The sequence below is a fragment of the Carettochelys insculpta genome, chromosome 6 (genome assembly GCF_033958435.1).
Source record: "Carettochelys insculpta isolate YL-2023 chromosome 6, ASM3395843v1, whole genome shotgun sequence".
In the NCBI taxonomy this organism is placed as follows: domain Eukaryota; kingdom Metazoa; phylum Chordata; order Testudines; family Carettochelyidae; genus Carettochelys; species Carettochelys insculpta.
Window position 1 is genome coordinate 62,234,909 of NC_134142.1, and position 19,143 is coordinate 62,254,051.

Sequence of the window (19,143 nt, forward strand, 5' to 3'; positions counted from 1 at the left end):
CCCTCCACATAAACTCTGGGTCCAACTTGGCAGCTCAGTCTCACCTCCAGTTAAATTCCCTCCCTTCATTTAGGAAGCAAGGCATATTAAATCAGTGCTTCCACTTCTGATCCACGTGACCAGAAAGGCCATGCTGAATCGTAACGCTTACCAGTCTGGCTGCTGCATTCCTCCCACCTGATGCCAGGACTCTGATTAACTTCATGGCAGTGGCACATGCAACTCCATGGAGGCTAGTAAGCAAGTGCCCTGGGTCTGCTACCTGAGGATCCCACTGAGTAGGGAGAAATTCTCTAATGATGGTTTCAATCAGTCGAGGACACGCCAGGAGCTGTACAAAAGCAAGTAATACAGACGTTCATTCTCGGTGCAAGAGAGCAACTTTGGCTGTTGGATCGTCAGCTGGAGCAAGTAGTTTAAGAATACTGAAAGTCTCCCCTATCCCCTCTCCATTTCTTCACCACTTTTTCTTCTTCCTCACCATTCATCCCTCCCGTTAGCCCTTTCTCTCTGACCTTCTGCACAGGTGGCTACCTGACTGCAGGCTTCAGAGGAATGTCTTGCTACCCGGGTGAGAATATCCAGGATATCCAAAACTACTGCAGGCACTGGCCGCACCACCTCAAGGATGTACCTCAGCCGATGAAGAATCTGAGTCTTCAGAAGTCCCTGCAAAACAAAAACCAAAAAAATTAAACAGAACTCTTTCATGTTCCTAATGTTAGCTCTCCACGGCGTTCATCCTACCGCAGATGGAGAGAAAACCCTGGGCTTTTATTTAGAAGAACAAGACTGAAAACCATTGTTTGTTTTAAAACAAGAACTTTCTGCTAAGAGCTGACAGTGTGATGACAAACAAGTTTAAGCTGGGATAACCAAACTTCCACATGGGATTGGACCAGCATGTTAGGGATCTAAACCCACGTGCTTCAGAACATAAGCCCACTATTGATTGAGGGGGATAAGAAGACATCTCTGCCATAATAGACAATTATGAACTAATATTCCTGTACAGGTTCTCCCTCCTTTTTCTGATTTAACTGAGACTGGCCACTGATGCTGCTCTAGCTCAGTATCCTGTTTCTGGCAGTGGCTAATCTCAGCAACTGAGAACGGACAGCTATTCCCATTTTACAGGTAGGAAACCCAGGGCACAAAGATATAACGTGACTTTTTGCCAGATTAAATAGCGGGAGATCAAGATCAGTGTCAAAGGTAGGAACTGAATCTGAAGGTCAAAGGACACATTCATTTGTGGACCTGGAAAGCACTCTTTTCCAAAGATGTGGATTTACTACTCTTGCTTCATGACGCTACCTTGGGGGTCTCTTCTGAAATTTACTACAAAATGCACTTTCAATAAAAAGAGGAAATTGAATTTCAAAAGGAACAACAGACCCATGATGAGTCTATCGATGGGATCTATGACAGTATTCGTATCTCGTAAGGTCCCTTGAAAAATCTTTTTCCCTTGGTAACAATCAGCATAGGAGGATATAAGTTTCTTAAATCCCACAAAATTGCACCTTCCAACCTCATGCGCTCCTTCTTTTGATGCAGCTTCATAAACCTTCTGTAAAAGTACACCACTTCTTGTCTACATCAGATATGACCCTACCATTGCAGTCATCCTGTTCTCAATAAGTGCAAGCCTACAACTTGCTGGTATGGTCTATGGATCAACTCAGTTGTGACCAAAAAAAAACAAAACCACCAGATCAATAGATGCTAAGGATGTGGGCATAATTTTGGCACTGAAAAATGTTAAGTTTCCTCTTCGCTGCTATTTTTAACATCCATGTTTCGGCTCCATTTAACAGGACTGTCATCAATACCGTGCTGAACACTCCTATCTTAGTTGTCACAAAGGTATCCCTGCAGCCAAAGAGAGGCCTCTGAGGATGTTAAAATACCACAGACACAAGACCAAGGGTTGGCAACCAAAATAGCAAGAAGAGCCATTTATTTTTAATTCAGCAAAAAAATCAACAATTCAAGAGCCACAATGCACGTGAATATGAGATGGTCCTTAGTAAATAATGTCAAACCATACTTTTTAATCCCTATTTTAAGAACAGTATGCACACAATGATTTGTAATGTGATACGTCTATTGCAGGACATTCACTGTTTATTGAAAATAATCAGGAAAGGTTTTTAACTTTGCTATCATAGCATCAGGAGCCACAAAGTAGTCCTGAAAGAGCTGCAGGTTGCAGACACCCGCACAAGCCCAATAAAATGTATGATTCTTTGGTTACAGAACCTCCTGCTGTCAACCAACCTCCTGGACAGATAAAACAATTTGATCATTCCATGTCACTGCCATCTTCATGCACTGTCAGCAGTTTTGGGGGGTTTTTTGGGTTACAAGATGCATGCATGGCTTTGATTTTATCACTACTGGTCATGCATCTTGTAGCCATTATTCTCATTTCTTCCAGCATTAACTGTAGTCATTCAGTAGTCTTTCCAAGTAAGACATCATCATCCACATATGAAATTTTCTAAAGAGAACTATTTAAAATGTCACACCTCCTAATTTTGGCCTCATCTAGCTTTATGATCAGCCTATTAGAACAGTAAATAATGTCAGGGAGAGAACACACACACAGCACTCCTGATTCTACTGGAAAAAAAAATCAATCTAATAGAACTGTTGACTCATACAACTAAACGTACTGTGGTACAGCTCCAACATTAGGTACACTACATCCTCAAGCACTCTAAGCTAGCACAGCTGTACCTTCAGTGATGACTGCTGCACTGAGTCAAAAGTGGACGCCAAGTCTGTAAACGTAATCTGAACTTCTTCTTGATCATTTGTCATTTTTCCAATGATGTTCCACAGAGCACACATAGCATGGATTGACCTGTATGGAAACCATGCTGCTTGGGTCTCATTTTGTGCAAGTTAGTTACTCTTCCTATTTTTTAAAGGGGGATGAAGCGGCCCTTTTCCAATCTTCTGGAATGTGACTGGTTTCCCAGATGTTTAAAGACAACTAAAAGCCAGATTTCCACTCTTGAGCAGTTTTAATGAAACACTGTTAAAAGCAGGTATTTTATCATTTTGTAACTGACAGCAAACATTTCCTTTGATATCACCAGCCTGTTTGTGCTGATTTCATCTTTGGATTAAGGTTGTTGCTAACACCTTGGTAGGCATCTATCTTTATTTCACAAAAAAACACGTTAGCTCAGGTTAGTTATAACATGACTTGAGAATAACAATCACATCAACATGATTTGGCAGTTATGCTGATCTGAGAACAACCAAGCTTTTCATTCAGCACCACAAGCTGAGTTCTCCTCCACTTTGATCCAGGCCTCCATTAGCACTCCTTTTAAACACCCTGTCAGTATCACTGGGCAGAACAGAAGCCTAAATACCCCTGAGCTGCTCAGCTAGAATATCCCAGGAAAACAAAGTAACAAATGATAACTGAGACGGTATGCACCAAAGTGTGCAATGGTGGACATACCATTGTTGCCTATAAGGTTTGCTCTGAGACAACAATGCTGTTCCTAGGTCTCGTATCAGTGGGACAAAGAAAAAGAGAAGCAGGCGGTGAATTCACATTGTAGTGTTTAAGTGCAAGATGAATGATTTACGAGGTGGTCTCACTGGGGTAACATGCCACAAGAGACGGTGACATCAAGGTCACCAATGTTCCAGTGATTTCACTGGGACTTCAATTGACAGGTCCAGCTGGTTAGCTTTAACAGCACATAGAGCTTTCATGCAAATATCTTTTTGGTGGCAAGATTCCAAACATATCTATGAGCTTACCTTTATGACATCATACCGGGCCACAACTGGATCTGGCTTGTTTTCATCAGATTTTTTGCCTTCTGTCTTTCTCACTGAAGTAATTTCTTCCTCTTCATCCTCCTCCTCCTCCTCTTCATTGTTGGGGGTGAAGGGGAACACAGCCATCCCCTGGTACCATGAGAAAGTCTGGTCAAGATACTCCTGGAATGAAAAGAAAATCACATGCACAAATTATAGCAAAGGGAGTGGGGCTGCAGAGAATGGAAACGCTTAAAAATGCTTGTGAGTACAAGCTAGTGCAACCCAAAATGGGAACAGAAGACCTTGGAACGCAAAGCAATGCTGAAAAGATGAAGGATTAGCTATGATGTCAAGAGCTCATAGAGAAGGCTGGGATTCCACCTGGAAGCCTTGAACTTGGAACTTTACTCTTTTAAACCAAGAAGTCAATAAGTGCTAGATAGATAATTTCAGTCTTCAAATAAGAAATAAGTCACCTCCCTTAGATAAGATCTAATTTTTGGATGAAGGAAACACTTAGACTAGAATGATAAAGACTGGAAATTAAAACAAACATAACACAAATTAACAGACTCTCAACCAGCCAGAAACTGATTAACACCTGATAAAACCTGAAGTACTCCTCAAGATTGTGGTCATGTATAGACGAAGGTGAGAAAAGTTAGTGATGACATATTTTGTAGACTATTTCCCTTGGATAAGAGGTACTTTGCACACGTTAACTATCTTCCAGCCAATGACCTCAGAGTGCTCGACAATTATCAATAAATGGAGCTTCCAAATATCCCTGCGAGCCAAAGCAGAACCATTTACCTCCATTTCAGAAAGGCAGACTGAGGCTGTGAAACTTTTCCAAGATCACACTGCATGTCTCTAGCAGAGCCAAGACATGATGGCAGATGCCCACTCCAGAGCATAAAACCATCCTTTCCTTACAGGTCTGGAGCCGCCCTCTGAAGCCTGATAATATGCATGACACATCAAGGATGTTCAAAACAAGAAACAACAAAACAGACATGCCTTTATTGTGCAATTGTTGGTAGAGTGTTTCTAGCCATGAGTATGCAAAGACCACTCTCGTGAATGAGTGCAGGGAAGGGGTTAATCTCTCTTGATGTAACTTGAGACCAGGTGAGTCAATGGGAATGAAGTACCTTTGTTTAAGATGAGGATAACTTTAGCTTCTGGGGGCTATTTGTCTGCAGAACAGCAGAGAGCGAGACCGACAGGAGAAGATGTTTCCCAGGCATTAGAATGAAAATCAGAAATATCCTGACCATAGCAAAGGTCAGCCATAGAGGTGTAAGTACAAGGAAATTTTATAGTTAGATATGATCAGGTTATAGTTATTTTGAATTTGGTTGGACTGAGTACTGTGTTTCTCTTTTGTGTTTTTGTTTATTTTGAGATTTTTCCCCTGTAACTTTTAAGCTGAATCTCAGGGAAATATTTTTCTCTACATGCAACCCATGATTAGCCTCTCTTGCTCTGTGAATAAATCATGGTTTTTTAGCAATTGATCCGATCCTATGTCATAAGAAAGGTTTGTCTGCATCCACTGGCCATATAGCTATCAGGTTACAGCTTGTTTTGTTCTCAAGGCCTCTGTGGAGGGGAGAATAGGGCAGGAGTTTCCCAACAGGAGGCATTCCCCAGTGTGCCTGTCTGGGTCAAAGGGGTCTCCAAGGACTGCGGTGGTGGCAGATATCTTCCAAGGTCCAGGGGATCGGTGACTTGGGAAGTTTTAAAGTAAAGCCAGTGTATAGACAAGATGTTTTAAAGATTTTGCAGGACTCCACTTTCTGCACTCTGAGTGCCACAGTGGGGAAGGATCCCTGACAACCTCATACACAAGTCCAAGCCATAACATTCCTTCTTTACCGCCCCAACAGAGAGAACCCTGACTACTGCATTTTGCTCTTAGTACCTAGTTATCAGAAACATGCAGAAAATTCAGAGTAAGAGAAGAGAAAAAGAAAAAAGAAAAAAGTCAGCCAGGAGCTAGTGGGACTGGTTCATAGACAGGGGACAGGAGAGCACAATTAAAGTGAGGGATGCTGGTGCAGAAGAAAGGAACAGTAGAACAGGGAGAGCTACATGACTCAATTTACTTCACATCCCCACTGTGACTATGCTCCTGTGATTGGCGCATAGGGGGTGTTACAGGGGACTACCTGATGGAAATCTTACTGCAGCCCCCCAGCCCCCCTCATATCAGAGCAGCTCCTGGCCAAAGGAGTGAATTCAGGCAGCAGGGCTTGCCATGCTCCTTCTGGAGGGCTAAGCCCAGCCAGGAAGTATGTGAATCCTTGCCCCAGAGGGCTATCAATGATATCTGCACCACAAAAAACAAACAACACACTATAGCCTTCTGGTGAAAGAGTGACACACGGAGGAAAGAACAAGAAACAAGACCAAAATAGCAGAGAAACCAAAGAAAACAGACAGAGGAGTGGAGTGAAAGTGGCAACTGTGCTGGGATAAAGCATCAAGGAGAGTGTCCAGCTGCCAATCCAAGGGCTGGTAGGGAGCACCACCATAAAGGGCTGGAAGCCACTGATGGAAGAAGTCCAACAAAAGGAACTAAATACACACAGCTTGAAAATGGGGCTGTGAAATAATACAGTGTACGTGAAGACCGAGGAGAGAAATTCAGCAGCCATGGGATGAATTTAAGGCAAGGCAGAGTTAGTTTGTCTATCAGGAACAAATTCGGAATAGGGAGATCTAGTAGAGTAATTAGCCAAGGAAGTGGCACAGTGGAAGCCCAACTGTTTTCAGTGAGACCATACAAAGCACAAAAATAGAGTTGTATAGAGAATAATGCAACACTGACCACCCTGGCTTGATCCAAATGACCTAACAGGTCCCAGCCTTCAGAGTCCCACACCCAAATTGGCACTGAACCCAGCATCACTCTCTCACCTCATCTTCAGGCGACACCAGCAATGCATGAAGAGCACGGACAGATGCTGCAATGACATTATCCACTGTATCATCCAAAGAGAAGCGCAACAGGAAGAGGAATCCAGCATCGAGCAGCAAGCGCAGGACGCTACCCTTCAGGGAGGAGGCAAACTCCCCAGCCTTGGCCTGAAAGAAATGCCGCCCACATCCTCATCATCAAAAACAACAGGGTCTTCCCATTAAAGCCAGATGCATATGAACAAGCACCACACTGGCGGTTGCTTACATTAAACACAGCAGCTAAGAGATCTGTGTTTGGTTAGCGACTACAAGGGAGTGCCCTGCCCAAAGGGAGTTACACAGGAATGTTAAAACATTACCTAGAGACTATGTATTTTTACATGACTAACTCCAGAACTGATTAACTTCAGAATGATCCTGGCAGCTGCCCGCACTCAGGCAGGAGGAAACTTTAGAACCAATTAAAATGGGAATCCAATGAGCATCCTAAACTCTAGTGGATGTGCACGATGCAGAAAGCTCAGCAGAGCCAAGTTTAGTTTGGATACCCGCATTTCCAACTAGCAACCTGCCATGAATTCTTTTGAACCCCTCCCCCTTCTGGCTCCCCTATCTACCCCAAAATGCCCCAACGGGATCAACATACAAGAGCAATTACATTGCAAACACCTGGAACCTGTGAGGAAGGCTGTGCTGCCATAGCACATCATGACACCAGACTGATTGTGGCTTTATGACCCACAGTCTACAGCTGCATCCAGAATACTCCGGTTTTACCTCTACTAGGTGGGACCTGTCCCATATGCTTTATACCATTCCATCATTTCTTGACATTTCACACTTTGTTTGAAGGATCAGAGCTCTTCTCCTATTCAAAGCATGACAAACTATCCCTGTGACTGCACTATGGCTCTCCCACTGTGGTCTCACCCCTCTGCGCTAGCCCTATCAGTGGTAAGCACCGAGACCCAAAAGCAAGTACCCCAGAAGTAGAAAGGCTCTCTATCCATTGGATGCTGTTCTTTTCCTTTTGCCTTCTGTAGGGGTAGGTCCACACAGCAAAGTTATTTCAAAACAGCAGCCATTATTTTGAAATAACTTTGCCAGTGTCTACCCAACGCAACCCTATTTCAAAATAATTTTGAAACAGTGGTTGGCTCATTTCAAAATTGGCAAACTTCATTCCACGAGAAATAGCACCTATTTCGACAGCAATTTCAAAAAAGGGGCTGTGCAGACAGGGAATAGAGCCTATTTCTAAACAAGCCACTGTGCACCCAATGGCACTATTTCGAAATATGCTCTATTGTGTGTAGACAGGCTATTTTGAAATGCATTTTGTTTGTAGCAGCATTATTTCAAAATAAGCTATTCCGGAAAAATACATTCCAGAATGTTTTATTTCAAAATAATGCTGCTGTGTAGACATAGCCTAACTGAACAGCTCCCCTTCCGTCATCTCAGAGATCGTACTTTTTAGTTCTGAACCAAACTCCTGCTCTTCTTCCCACCCCATAAGATTCTTCACTATTAAGTCTTCTGTACATCATTCCTTGCTGACCTCCCCTGCAGTACTTTCCTTGTAAGTCTGGTAGGAAGTTGTGCTGCTTTCCACCCCACTTTAGGAGTAAGGATGCTTTGCTCTCACCTGCTATAAGAACAAGCCTATCATGGAGCTGGCTCAGCCAGTGGGAGAGGAAGTGCAATATGTCAGACGAAACCATGGTGCCACCAAATACGTAATTTCTGGAACATTGATGAATGCCACTTTTGAGCACCTTCAAGAGATACCTGGGGCTCATTTTTTTTCATAGCCCCATTCCACTTGCATTCATGTGGGCACACATCCAAAAAGCATATGCACATGGCTCACCCATTTGCCAAGGTGGCAGGGGTAGGAGATACAGGAGTTGGCTCTGCCAGCTCTGCACCAGTAAGGGGTTCTCCTCAATAGCAGCATTCGCTGCTCGTGACTTCTGGCTGGAGTTCATTGACTTTGTGCTGCCTCAGCAGTGTGATGTGAACACATTGCATTAAAGAACATGGGCTCGGACTTAGCCAGCAGCGTAAATTAGGAGGAAGAACTTCCACACAACATTCACCCACCTTCTGGACAATACGACCTAGCACCTGTAGCGCCAATGTCCTCTGCTGAATAACATGACTGCGGCACAGGTGGAAAAGTTCTTGAAGGGAGTAACCAGCCCTCTAAACAGACCGGGAGGAGAAAGGAAAAGAAAGGTAGTTAAACAGGATCCTTAGAGTAGCTACAAAATGCAACACAGCACATGGGATAAACTGCATTGCAAAAGAGTTGTGGCTGCTGCTTTATTCAAATGACCGAGAGATTCTAAACTCATTGGAGACTGGCTAAAGGGAGGCTTCACCTTGATAGGTAAAACAGCTGGGGGGAGTAATTCTTTTGCAAGTTGGGGTAGTGGTGGTGGGGAAAGAGGGCTCAGCATGTTCTGCTTTCTCTCCAGGGCCCTAATTCTACAAAAAATCATCTACACATTCCTACAGTGACCACCACTAGGATATCCAGAAACAAAGAATCTGAGAATGAAGCACAAATCAGAATAGGGTGCACTCTTTGCATTTCCACTTGATTCTGGTATCTCCCTCACCTCTGCTTCTTCTCCATGGTGATGTAGACCCAGATGAGTAGGTAAATCTGCATCTGGAGGAATCAATTCTCCTTTCAGACTAAATCGTGCTTGCATTCCCTATTTAAAAAAATATATATATATTTTACTGCCTTCTATTCCACACAATCCAGCTTTTATATCACACTTCCTCACCACACTTTTGAGCTCTTAGCTCACAAAGTCCCAAGTTTTCTGGAACTTAGCTCCATTGCCGTGGTCTCTTAACTTCCACAGGTATCTGTCTTTCATATTCCAGTTGCCAAACTTCAAGTTCCCCGATTTCTCAGCCACTAGAAATTAAATTCCCATCTCAACCCCTGGTCCCCTCTAATTCAGATCAGATCAACCCCAAAACAATATTATGGAAAAGGCCAGGACTGGACGAACATGGTCACTGGCATCTCATCACACCCTAAGAGAGGACAGCAAGAGATATGGAGAGATGCCGTTGCTGGTGTCGTTTATCGTTTGAAGAGAAAAAGGCACATTTTTGCAGGAATATCAGTCTCTGAAGACTTCCCCAACATGAACCAGGCGCAGCCCAACCACACACGCACACAGGGAAAACATCAGTTTTCACTTTCCAAACCTTTTTGGTTCTCCTCTGCCGTGGGCGGGGCAGATCCTTTATCCACTGCAGCTTGTCTAACTCCAAATTGTCCATGTGGATCCATTCTTTCCGGGGCTTGATTGGAAGGTCAACTTCTTTGAGGAGGGACAGAAAGCATCAGAGGCATTATCTTTCCTGGGCACAGAAGGAAACAGCCAAATATGTGGCTTGGAGACCCTCTCATATGCAATTTTCACCCCAAGCAACAAACACCCACTATCTTCAAACTGACTCATGCCTCGTGCATAAACATAAAAGATTACTGCTGTTATAATCTTTCATAAACTCTAGAAGAGGAAGTAAACAGCACTGTAATGAAATTCACAGATGAGTTGCTAATTTATGAGGAGGTGAACACCTGACAAGACACAAACAAAAAGGGACAGAAAAAAGTTAAGTTCAAGTTGGAAAAAATGTAGGCTAAACATCTGGAAAAATAATCTGAAACAAAAGGTAGAAAGCTAAGAAGCAGGAAAGAAATAGGTGACAATGAACAGTAAATTAGCAGCCTCTGGTGAACTATGGCAGTCAAAAGGTCAGTGCAATATTGAACTACTAGGAGACATGTCACAGGACAGAGATAATAGACCCTCACTACACAGATCTGATACATCCACACGTACAACATTGTACTTGTTCTGGCTACTCGTAAGACACTGAAGCAACTGACTTCTGAGTAAAGACACGGAGCTTGTGAAGGGATGCAAACTCCATACAGGCCCCAAACAGGTCAATGTGAGCCTGACAGACCACTTACGTTACCTGGCTACTCCTGGAGGGAGATCCAAGCCTAAAGGACCATGAAGCCCAGTTGGGCAAAACAGGATGGTGAGTATAAAGAGCAAAAATCTATATCAGAAAGGGACTGAAGGGAGAGAGCTGGGGTAGAGTGGGGTGGGGACAAACTCTCCAATCCAACCTGGCTAGAGAAGGCTGGTAAGCAGATGGAGAGGCACTAAGTGGCCACCGGGGTGGAGTAAGCCCTAAACTGCTACAGCCTGAAAGATGGGCAGGATCTGGACTGCCAGGAAGAGCGTGCTCTGGCAGCTGTTCTAGGGAGGAACAGTGTCATGAGAAATTCAGAGGCATAAAAGACCATGCCCAAGCAGAACGGAACCCAGCAAAACAGCAGCAAGGGGTGGGAGTGCACAGACCGTGGCTGCTGGTTATAGGGTCCCTCAGCTAGAATCCCATGTAGCAGTCCAGCCTGAATTTTCCTCCCAGCCTCTGGAAAAGGGGCAGGACCCAGGGGTTGGAGCCAAAAGACCTTCTGGTGAAGGCATTGCAGTTTTATGTCAGATCTTCTGTTACCCCAGACAGGGTGGACAAAATCATGACCTAGCTAGAGAAACGTCAGCGGGGGGCACCGTACGGGGAAACCCCTGCTACCCAACATCCGGCCATGAAGAGGTCTTCTTGCGACAAGCAAACACGCTTCACAGTGCCAACTAAATAGAGAGAAAGCCTGCCTGAGACATGGCTCAGTGGAGAAACATGACAACTGACAAGTAAACACCATAGAGGAAGAGCAATTATTTAGCATAATAAACAGATCTTTGAGCTAGAGGAAACCGAGAGGGGACAAATTTAGGCTCAACATAGTGGAAAACTTCTTGAGAGAGAGGGAAGTTAGGCTGGAAGTTGCCCTCCACAGGGACAGCATGCCTGTAACATGTAACTGGAGCCAACTAAACACTAGCAAAGGTCACATAAAACCTAGTCAAGGATGGATGAACTACGAGTCTTGGCCATCTCTAGATTCCACCCAAGGTACCACACAAACATTAGCTCAAGGCAGCCAAGACAAGGAGTAGTTGCTGTGACCAGAGGCCACGGAAGAGTAGCAGCCTTGCTCCTGAGTAAGAGCAGGACGTGGTGACTGTTTAAATTACTGCCATGTGCTGAAGTTGCCTTGCAAGAGAAAGTGGATACCTGGAAATCCTTTTCCCTGAGCAGCATTTTGCCTGCAGATAATTAGCCTGGCTTGAAGCCTGAACTTCTCCTGGATCGTGTTTTCCACTAGACCTTTAATCTTTGTAAGGGCCCCTATAATTTGGGAGACATAACCACAGATTCATGTCTATTGTAGTCTTGAATTGGGCAATGAACCAAGCCTATTTCTAAATAAGCCATAGTGCACCCAGTGGGTTATCTACAACCCAGGCAAGAGCTGCTCCACAGAACTTCAGCCAAAGGCCCAATGTACATTTTAATTAGTGAAAAAAGCATCTCAAGTGTAAGAAGATGGCATGTTTGTGGGTCATGGGTGTGAAACAAAACTGAAATCTACTGACATTTCCAATTCAACAAGTTATTTTTCCCTTCTCCCTTAACCACTTAGACTGGGTCTACAGGGAGCAGCTAGCGTGGATCCGCCGGGAAAATGAGCAGCCTCAAAATTGCAAATGGCTGCTCATTAGCATGGTCCCATGGCTCCTTAACATAAAATAAAAGGAAATTTTTCTTCACACAGCGCACAGTCAACCTGTGGAACTCCTTGCCCGAGGAGGCTGTGAAGGCCAGGACTCTATTAGGATTTAAAAAAGAGCTTGATACATTTTTGCAGGTTAGGTCCATAAATGGCTATTAGCCAGGGATAAAGTATGGTGCCCTGGCCTTCAGAACAAGGGCAGGAGATGGATGGCAGGAGATAAATCACTTGATCATTGTCTTCTGTTCTCCTTCTCTGGGGCACCTGGCATTGGCCACCGTCGGCAGATGGGATGCTGGGCTGGATGGACCTTTGGTCTGACCCAGTATGGCCATTCTTATGTTCTTATGTTCTAACCACACGAGAGCTCAGTCTTGGCAGGAGTGCTGGCAGTAAAGAAGCCGTGTGGATGTGCCCCTGCCGGGAAAAAGCCCCTCTTTTGCCAGACCCTTATGCCTGAAAAAATTCAGGCATAAAAGGACTTGGACACAGAGGGGCTTTTTGCAGCAGGGGCACATCCACACGGCCTCTTTACTGCCGACACCCCCATCCGCCGAGACTGAGCTCTCGCGTGACTATGCTAATGAGTGGCCATTTGCAATTTCGAGGCTGGTCATTAGCATGGATCTGCCAGGAAAGCCACGCTGTGTAGACCCAGCCTAAGTGGATAGGGCTAATTTAATCATGCCATGAACAGGTTATTCATGTTACTGATGGCTATTGTACTTCAATCTTGTCACAAGGAAAAAGACATATTTAACCCAAGGTACATAAACAGAAGCTGGTAGCCTGACTACAAGGGGCTGTATACTGACCTTTTCTGGGTTTCTATTGCTTTAAGAGTTGCAAACCCAACCCTCTCTCTCTCCCCCAACTCTCTTTCTCAGAGCCTGCAAGCACTTTTTCTCCTCTAATGAGAGTACAGCCTCTGAAAAAAGGTTTTGGTACCTTACTTACCAGAAATTGAAGCCTTTTATTCTCTTTAAGAAGGAATTTTCTACTACTGAACAAATGTCTCTCATAGAGCCATCGAACTAAGCTGCCCTCTCTCTCCTGTGGGATTCTGAGTTACCATTTCTGCACATTTACTCATGATGAATATACTACTTGACATCAGCAGTGCTAGTTTCCCAATGTTAAGTGCTAATGTAAAATTAATATTACGTCCCCTGCCAAGCACGGTGCATTGCATGTGTATCCGGAGGCCGCTGGAAATGCCTCACTGATTTTTAGAATTGCTTCTCTCTATAAATAGCTCTCCTGCAGCTCTCCTCCTTGAAATAGGAAGTCTCCCATAGAAAATCCCTTTTTCCATTTCAACACAGGCTTTTGTGGGAAGCAAAAGGACCTTTTCTAAACAACATACTATAGGCTGAACCTCTTTAATCCAGGACACTCTGGTCCTGCAACCTCTGTAATCCAGCATGATTATAGCAGAGGTGGGAAAAGTACCCAAAAAGTTACTTGCGTAAACATACATCTGCTTGGGATGGGGGTGTACTTAAGTACAAATCAGTGGTTCCCCTCTGGAAAACTACTTCAGTAAAAGTACACACACATTCTCTCTCTCAAGTCACATCTTTATTGTACTCAAGTATCCAAAAATGAAAGTAGCTGCACTTTTACTCAAGTAACGTTTGGGGTACTTTTTCCACCTCTGGATTTTCATTAGCCCCAGTCTTGACAAATGGTTGTCTGGCTAAGTTTCCCATGATCCCATAAAGCGTGTTTACAGCCAACTAGGCCTGGCTCTCAATATTTTGTGCTGTTTAGCTCTAATTTACCCCCAAAATGTCTTCTAAGAGCCTAGTAGGCAACAGAAGTGTTAGTAATGCTGCTAGACAACAGTGACCTCTCATGGTCTGGCAAATTCTCTCATTCGGCACTGGTCAGTACCGAGGGTGCCAGATGAGAGAGAATCAGCTTGTACTCCCAAGAGCTCCAGTTCAACCAACCCCAACTTACAAAAACCACTTCTCCTGAGCAACTAATCTGTTGGTGTTGCCTGGTGTGGAGTGGGGTAAGGGAGCATCGCTAAGCTGTAACTTGTGCACTCCATTGTTCAGGAGATAAAGAGCTAAAAATAACTCTTTCATTAAGGCTGCAGTTGATAAAGAATGAGAGAGGAAGAAAATGGACTGTCGAGTGAGGCAAATAGATGCTTGTGTGTGAGAAGCTGTTTTAGCATGTCTCTCTTTCTCTCTCATCAAGGAAACGGTGAGCATCCTTATTCTCTCTCCAAAACACACCGCTGAAATTCAGGAGCAATTCAAAGCTCTCATTAGGCAGCCTGCATGCTACACTGTCACCCAGAGAAGACATCAGAAGATGAAGAGACGGAGACAGCAAAGGAACAATGTGAATTTGGGGAGAGAGGTAAATAAAGACACAAGTGGTGAGGGAAGAGGAAACTTGGGCAACAGGATGGAGAAAAGGAAAAGGCATAAGCAAAACGAGAGGGAGGAAACTGGGACTGGGAACAGAAACGTAAGGGAAACGTGCTCTTGTTTTCTGAACAAATTCAATGCTAACATAACCAGTGAGGCCAACGGCCACTGCCAACCCAGGTGCAAGGTGGAGGTCAGGCCAGATCCACTCCCCTGGAAGGGGCAGAGCCTCGGGCAGAAGGGGTGAAGCCGGGGCAGCCAGCCCTTATCACCACCCAAAGCTCGGTGCTGCGCCAGCACCGCCCCTCCTGCCCAGCCTTCAGAAGCCATGTGATGCAGCAGATTGACACTGGGCCCTTCTGCCTTTGCCCCACCTGCCCAGCAGGCCTGTTTGTAAGACTGTCCTACAGACAGATGTTTTCTTGCTGTCCAGAGGACAGAAACAGCCCATGAAGTAGCAACGCTGGCTTCCCACAGCGCCTTTCCATGGTTCCCCAACAAGGATCTACAGCAAGAGGGAATTTGTCCTCATGTCCATTCTCCCCTTGGCCTCTCAGCTGAGAGTGGAAATAAGAGGGCAAACAGCACCAATTACAGCGGTACTTTGGTGAAAACAACCAGCAACTCAGCAGCAAGACCTATTCATTAATTTAACTTTCTTTTTAAAAAAGGGAAGCAAGAATAGGCATTCAAGTATGCAGAGCACACACTGATTGGTGATCTCAGCAAATCCAGTAGTCACACCCCTCATCTGAACTGTGGCTTTGCTGGAAAACAGGATTCTGCTTGGACAGAGGGCAGGATTGGTGGGGCACTGGCAGCAATGTAGCTCCCAGTACCTCACCTTCTTCCCAGACTGGAAGGCCGCAGCTGCTTTTATGCATATTGGATAGAAATTAGCCACCTTGTGGGAGAGCAGAAATGGTGGATACTTACACCTGCCTGCAGTTACCTTGTCTCCCTTCTATGGCTTTTAGAAAGAAAAGGGGACTCAACTACATCCTATTCGGAGAGAGAAAGAGTAGAAGACCTTGGGGATATCATGGGGAGAGAGAGATATTTGCTAGTAAGGTGTGGAGGGAGGGAGGGGAAATAAGATCCAGTTGAACACTATAGGGTGTCCCTGAAGCACAGCTCAAAGGTGAGCCAGAAACAGTAGTTGATTATTTGCCACCAAAACATCAGCTGAGCCAGGGCAAGAGGTTGAGGGGACTGGCTCCAAGATATTAATTGCCAAGATAAGGACATTTTCCTGCCTCCTCTCATACACACTTTGCCTCCTCTCTGAATATCAAAGACCAGTCGTGGTAAAGCAAAGCACAAGAAGCACCTGAGATAAGTGAGCAGGTCGACCTTTGAAAGCTTCTCCCTGTAAATGCATTTCTACAGAACAAGTGCTCCCTCCCTGCTTGATATTACTCTAACACCCAAAGAATGACGGAGTGCGCCAAACTCTTCCACCCCAGCATGAAGACAGGCATTCTTCGGAAACCCGATCAGTTGGTTCTCAGACCCAAGCCACAGAGTAAGATCATGGGAAGTAAGTTAAGAAAAGATCAAGTAGGTCACCCGAACTGACCAAAACTATTTACTGCAGAATTCCCATTAACGTCTCATCTTATAAGTAGGGCCAACACCTTCCATGACAGCTGACCTCTTGAAGACAGAAGGTGAGCCACACAGGCTGTAAATACACCTCCTGCAGGTGTGTGGATTCACTGCAATTGAACAGTAGTTGCAGACGTCCCAAGCTCTGCTGCAAATGAACCAGTAGCTAAGGGCATCAGTCAATGCACAAGAAAGCAGCTATTCTCAAAGTGGTGGTGACATTTAAAGAAATCTATTGCAGCAGCAGTTGCCTCTGTTTCTTTTTGCCACACTATTTCCTTTCCTCACCCTGTTCAAAAGATCAGTAAGGCTCACCTCTGAACCAGCTGTAAAGATTAATGAGTTCTCCTTACTTACAGTCCACATGTATAAAACAGTACCCTTACAAAGCATTAGAGCTCAAACTAACAACTGTTGTTTTTCCACATGGACCCAAAATTTGATATATTTAAAAACATCTAACCAAAGGCAAATTTGGCATTTAACTAAGTGCTGCAGAATAAAGCACTGGAAGGATTCAGTTCAATCTTGATATAGAATTATGTCTATACTGCTACTAAGTGTAAGTTTATTACCTGTGATTTCCATTTTTTTATCTTCTTCAGTCTTCACAGATACCTCCGTGCCTGAAGCCTCTACAGAGAAACCCTCTGAAGTCTCCTCTGCATCATGCTGGGATTCAGTCCCAACTTCTGGATGTCCAGGCTTCTCTCTTCTTTCCTGGTCTTCATCAACACCATGTCGTGACGTTAAGAAAGCAACTAAGCTGGGATCTAAAAGTAATGACAGATTGATAGAATAGCAAAACTGAGCTATCAAAATGCTTCTTGGTCTAGTTCCTACTCTTTACGTTTAGTCTTTTTTTACTCCAGCCCCAAACGCTCTTGGTGATCATCTCTCCTGTGCCAAGTTAACACATCTTCCCGAAGGCACTCACTGCTTTAGGATCTCTTGATCACCGAAGAGACAATGGGTTGTTCAAATACAGGAAGGACCAAACTGAAAAATGCTTATCAAAACAGAGAAAAGACCTTAAATTCTACTTATTCTCACAGTTTGAAAATATAGAAGTAATATGCTCCCCATATTCAAAAAAAGGCATGAACACGTCACACTATTTCTTTTGGAGAAAACTTGGCTCTCAGATTCACCTGGTGATCTCAGTTCTGATAGTCTCCTTACATATGAATTTCTCATTGATATTAATATGATGTCCACATAAATAGGAAGCACAGAACATATGTAGAATGGTTTTATTGAATCATTTTATTGGACCACAGTTCAAGTTCTGGGTACAAGTTCAGGGAAGTTCTTTTTTTTTTAAAAATCTGAACTGGCTTACCATCCCTAGTATCAGCCATGGACTTCACAGTACCCAGAGAACCACAGAAATGAAAGAGACCTCCAGGAGTCACCAAGCCTAGTTTCCTGCACTCATGGAAGGACCAAGTTCTATCTAGACCATATCTGACAGGGGTTTGTGAAATCTCCATTCTTTGGAGATTTTAAAAATCAGCTTAGACAATCTCCTGAGGCAACACTGTCAGTTTGGAAGTTTTTCCCTAATGTCCTACCTAAATTGCTATGCTGTAATGTAAGCCCATTGCTTCTTGCCCCTGTCCTCAGGGGTCCAGGAGAACATTCTATTCCTCCTCCTTGTAACAACTTTTTATGTACTTGAACACTGTTATCCCCGCCCCATCTCATCTTCTATTCTCCAGACTAAACCCATCCAGTTTTCTCTTTCTTCCCTCATAGGTTGTATTTTTCAGTCCTTTAATAATTTTGTTGCCTTTCTCTGGACCTCCTCCAATTTGTTCTCATCTTTCCTGAAAAGTGATGCCCAGAACTGGTCACAAATACTCCAATTGATACATAAGCACGGAGCTGAAGAATTACTTCCTGTGTCCTGCTTAAAATACTCCTGCTAATACATCCCAGAATGATTTTTCCCCCCAGTAATGTTACACTATTGAATCAAATTTATCCTGAGATCTGCTATGACCCCCAAATCCCTGTCTGCAGTACTCCTTCCTAGGAAGTCATTTCTTATTTTATATGGGTGCATCTGTTTGTTCCTCCCTAAGTGGAGAACTTCGCATTTGTTCTCACTGAAATGCATCTCATTTTACTTCAAACCATTCTTCCAGTCTGTACAGGCCACTTTGAATTTTAATCCCATCCTCCAAAGCATTTGCAATTCCTCCAAGCTTGGTACTGTCGATAAACTTGAGGAGTGTATTCTCTGTGCTATTATCTAATTCACTGATGAAAATATTAAATGGAACCAGATCCAGAACCGATCTCAGTAAGACCTCCACTAGCTATGTTCTCCCAGCTTGAATATGAATCACCATTAACTCCTCTCTGAAAACGGGTTTCCAACCAGGTATGAACCCACCTTATACTAGACCAATTTAGATTGTATTTCCCTAGTTTGTTCATAGAAAGGTTCATGCAAGACCGTACGAAAAGCCTTAATGAAGTCAAAATACATCACATATGAGCACTGGCAGCTCTCTTCGTGTTGGGCAGTGGGGGTGGGGTGGGGGAGGGATGCATGGAAGAGGAAGGCATTTACAGGGGAGAAAAATATTCTTTTAGCTAAAATATGGGTCAGGCAATCTCAGTTTTACCCCAGCTCTGCCACCGACACTATATAATCTTGTTGCCAGGCACATAACCTCTCTCTGTGAGAGATTCCACATCTGTCAAGTGGAACAGTGACAATTACGC

General features: G+C 44.1%; 1 protein-coding gene across 5 annotated transcripts in view; it reads right to left on the reverse strand.

The window, feature by feature from the left end:
- Window positions 1-19,143, reverse strand: part of RPAP1 (RNA polymerase II associated protein 1) — a 49,267-nt gene that overhangs the window by 17,443 nt on the left and 12,681 nt on the right. For 4 of the 5 annotated variants that reach the window (XM_074997029.1, XM_074997030.1, XM_074997028.1 and 1 more), the window contains exons 7-14: window positions 16,983-17,180; window positions 9,961-10,076; window positions 9,351-9,449; window positions 8,830-8,931; window positions 6,721-6,888; window positions 3,793-3,975; window positions 535-669; window positions 152-331 (exon numbers count right to left, since the gene is read on the reverse strand). In XM_074997029.1, coding sequence (XP_074853130.1) covers window positions 152-331; window positions 535-669; window positions 3,793-3,975; window positions 6,721-6,888; window positions 8,830-8,931; window positions 9,351-9,449; window positions 9,961-10,076; window positions 16,983-17,180 — 1,181 coding nt within the window. The remainder of the gene's footprint in view (window positions 1-151; window positions 332-534; window positions 670-3,792; window positions 3,976-6,720; window positions 6,889-8,829; window positions 8,932-9,350; window positions 9,450-9,960; window positions 10,077-16,982; window positions 17,181-19,143) is intronic. The other variant, XM_074997031.1, reaches the window with a different exon arrangement.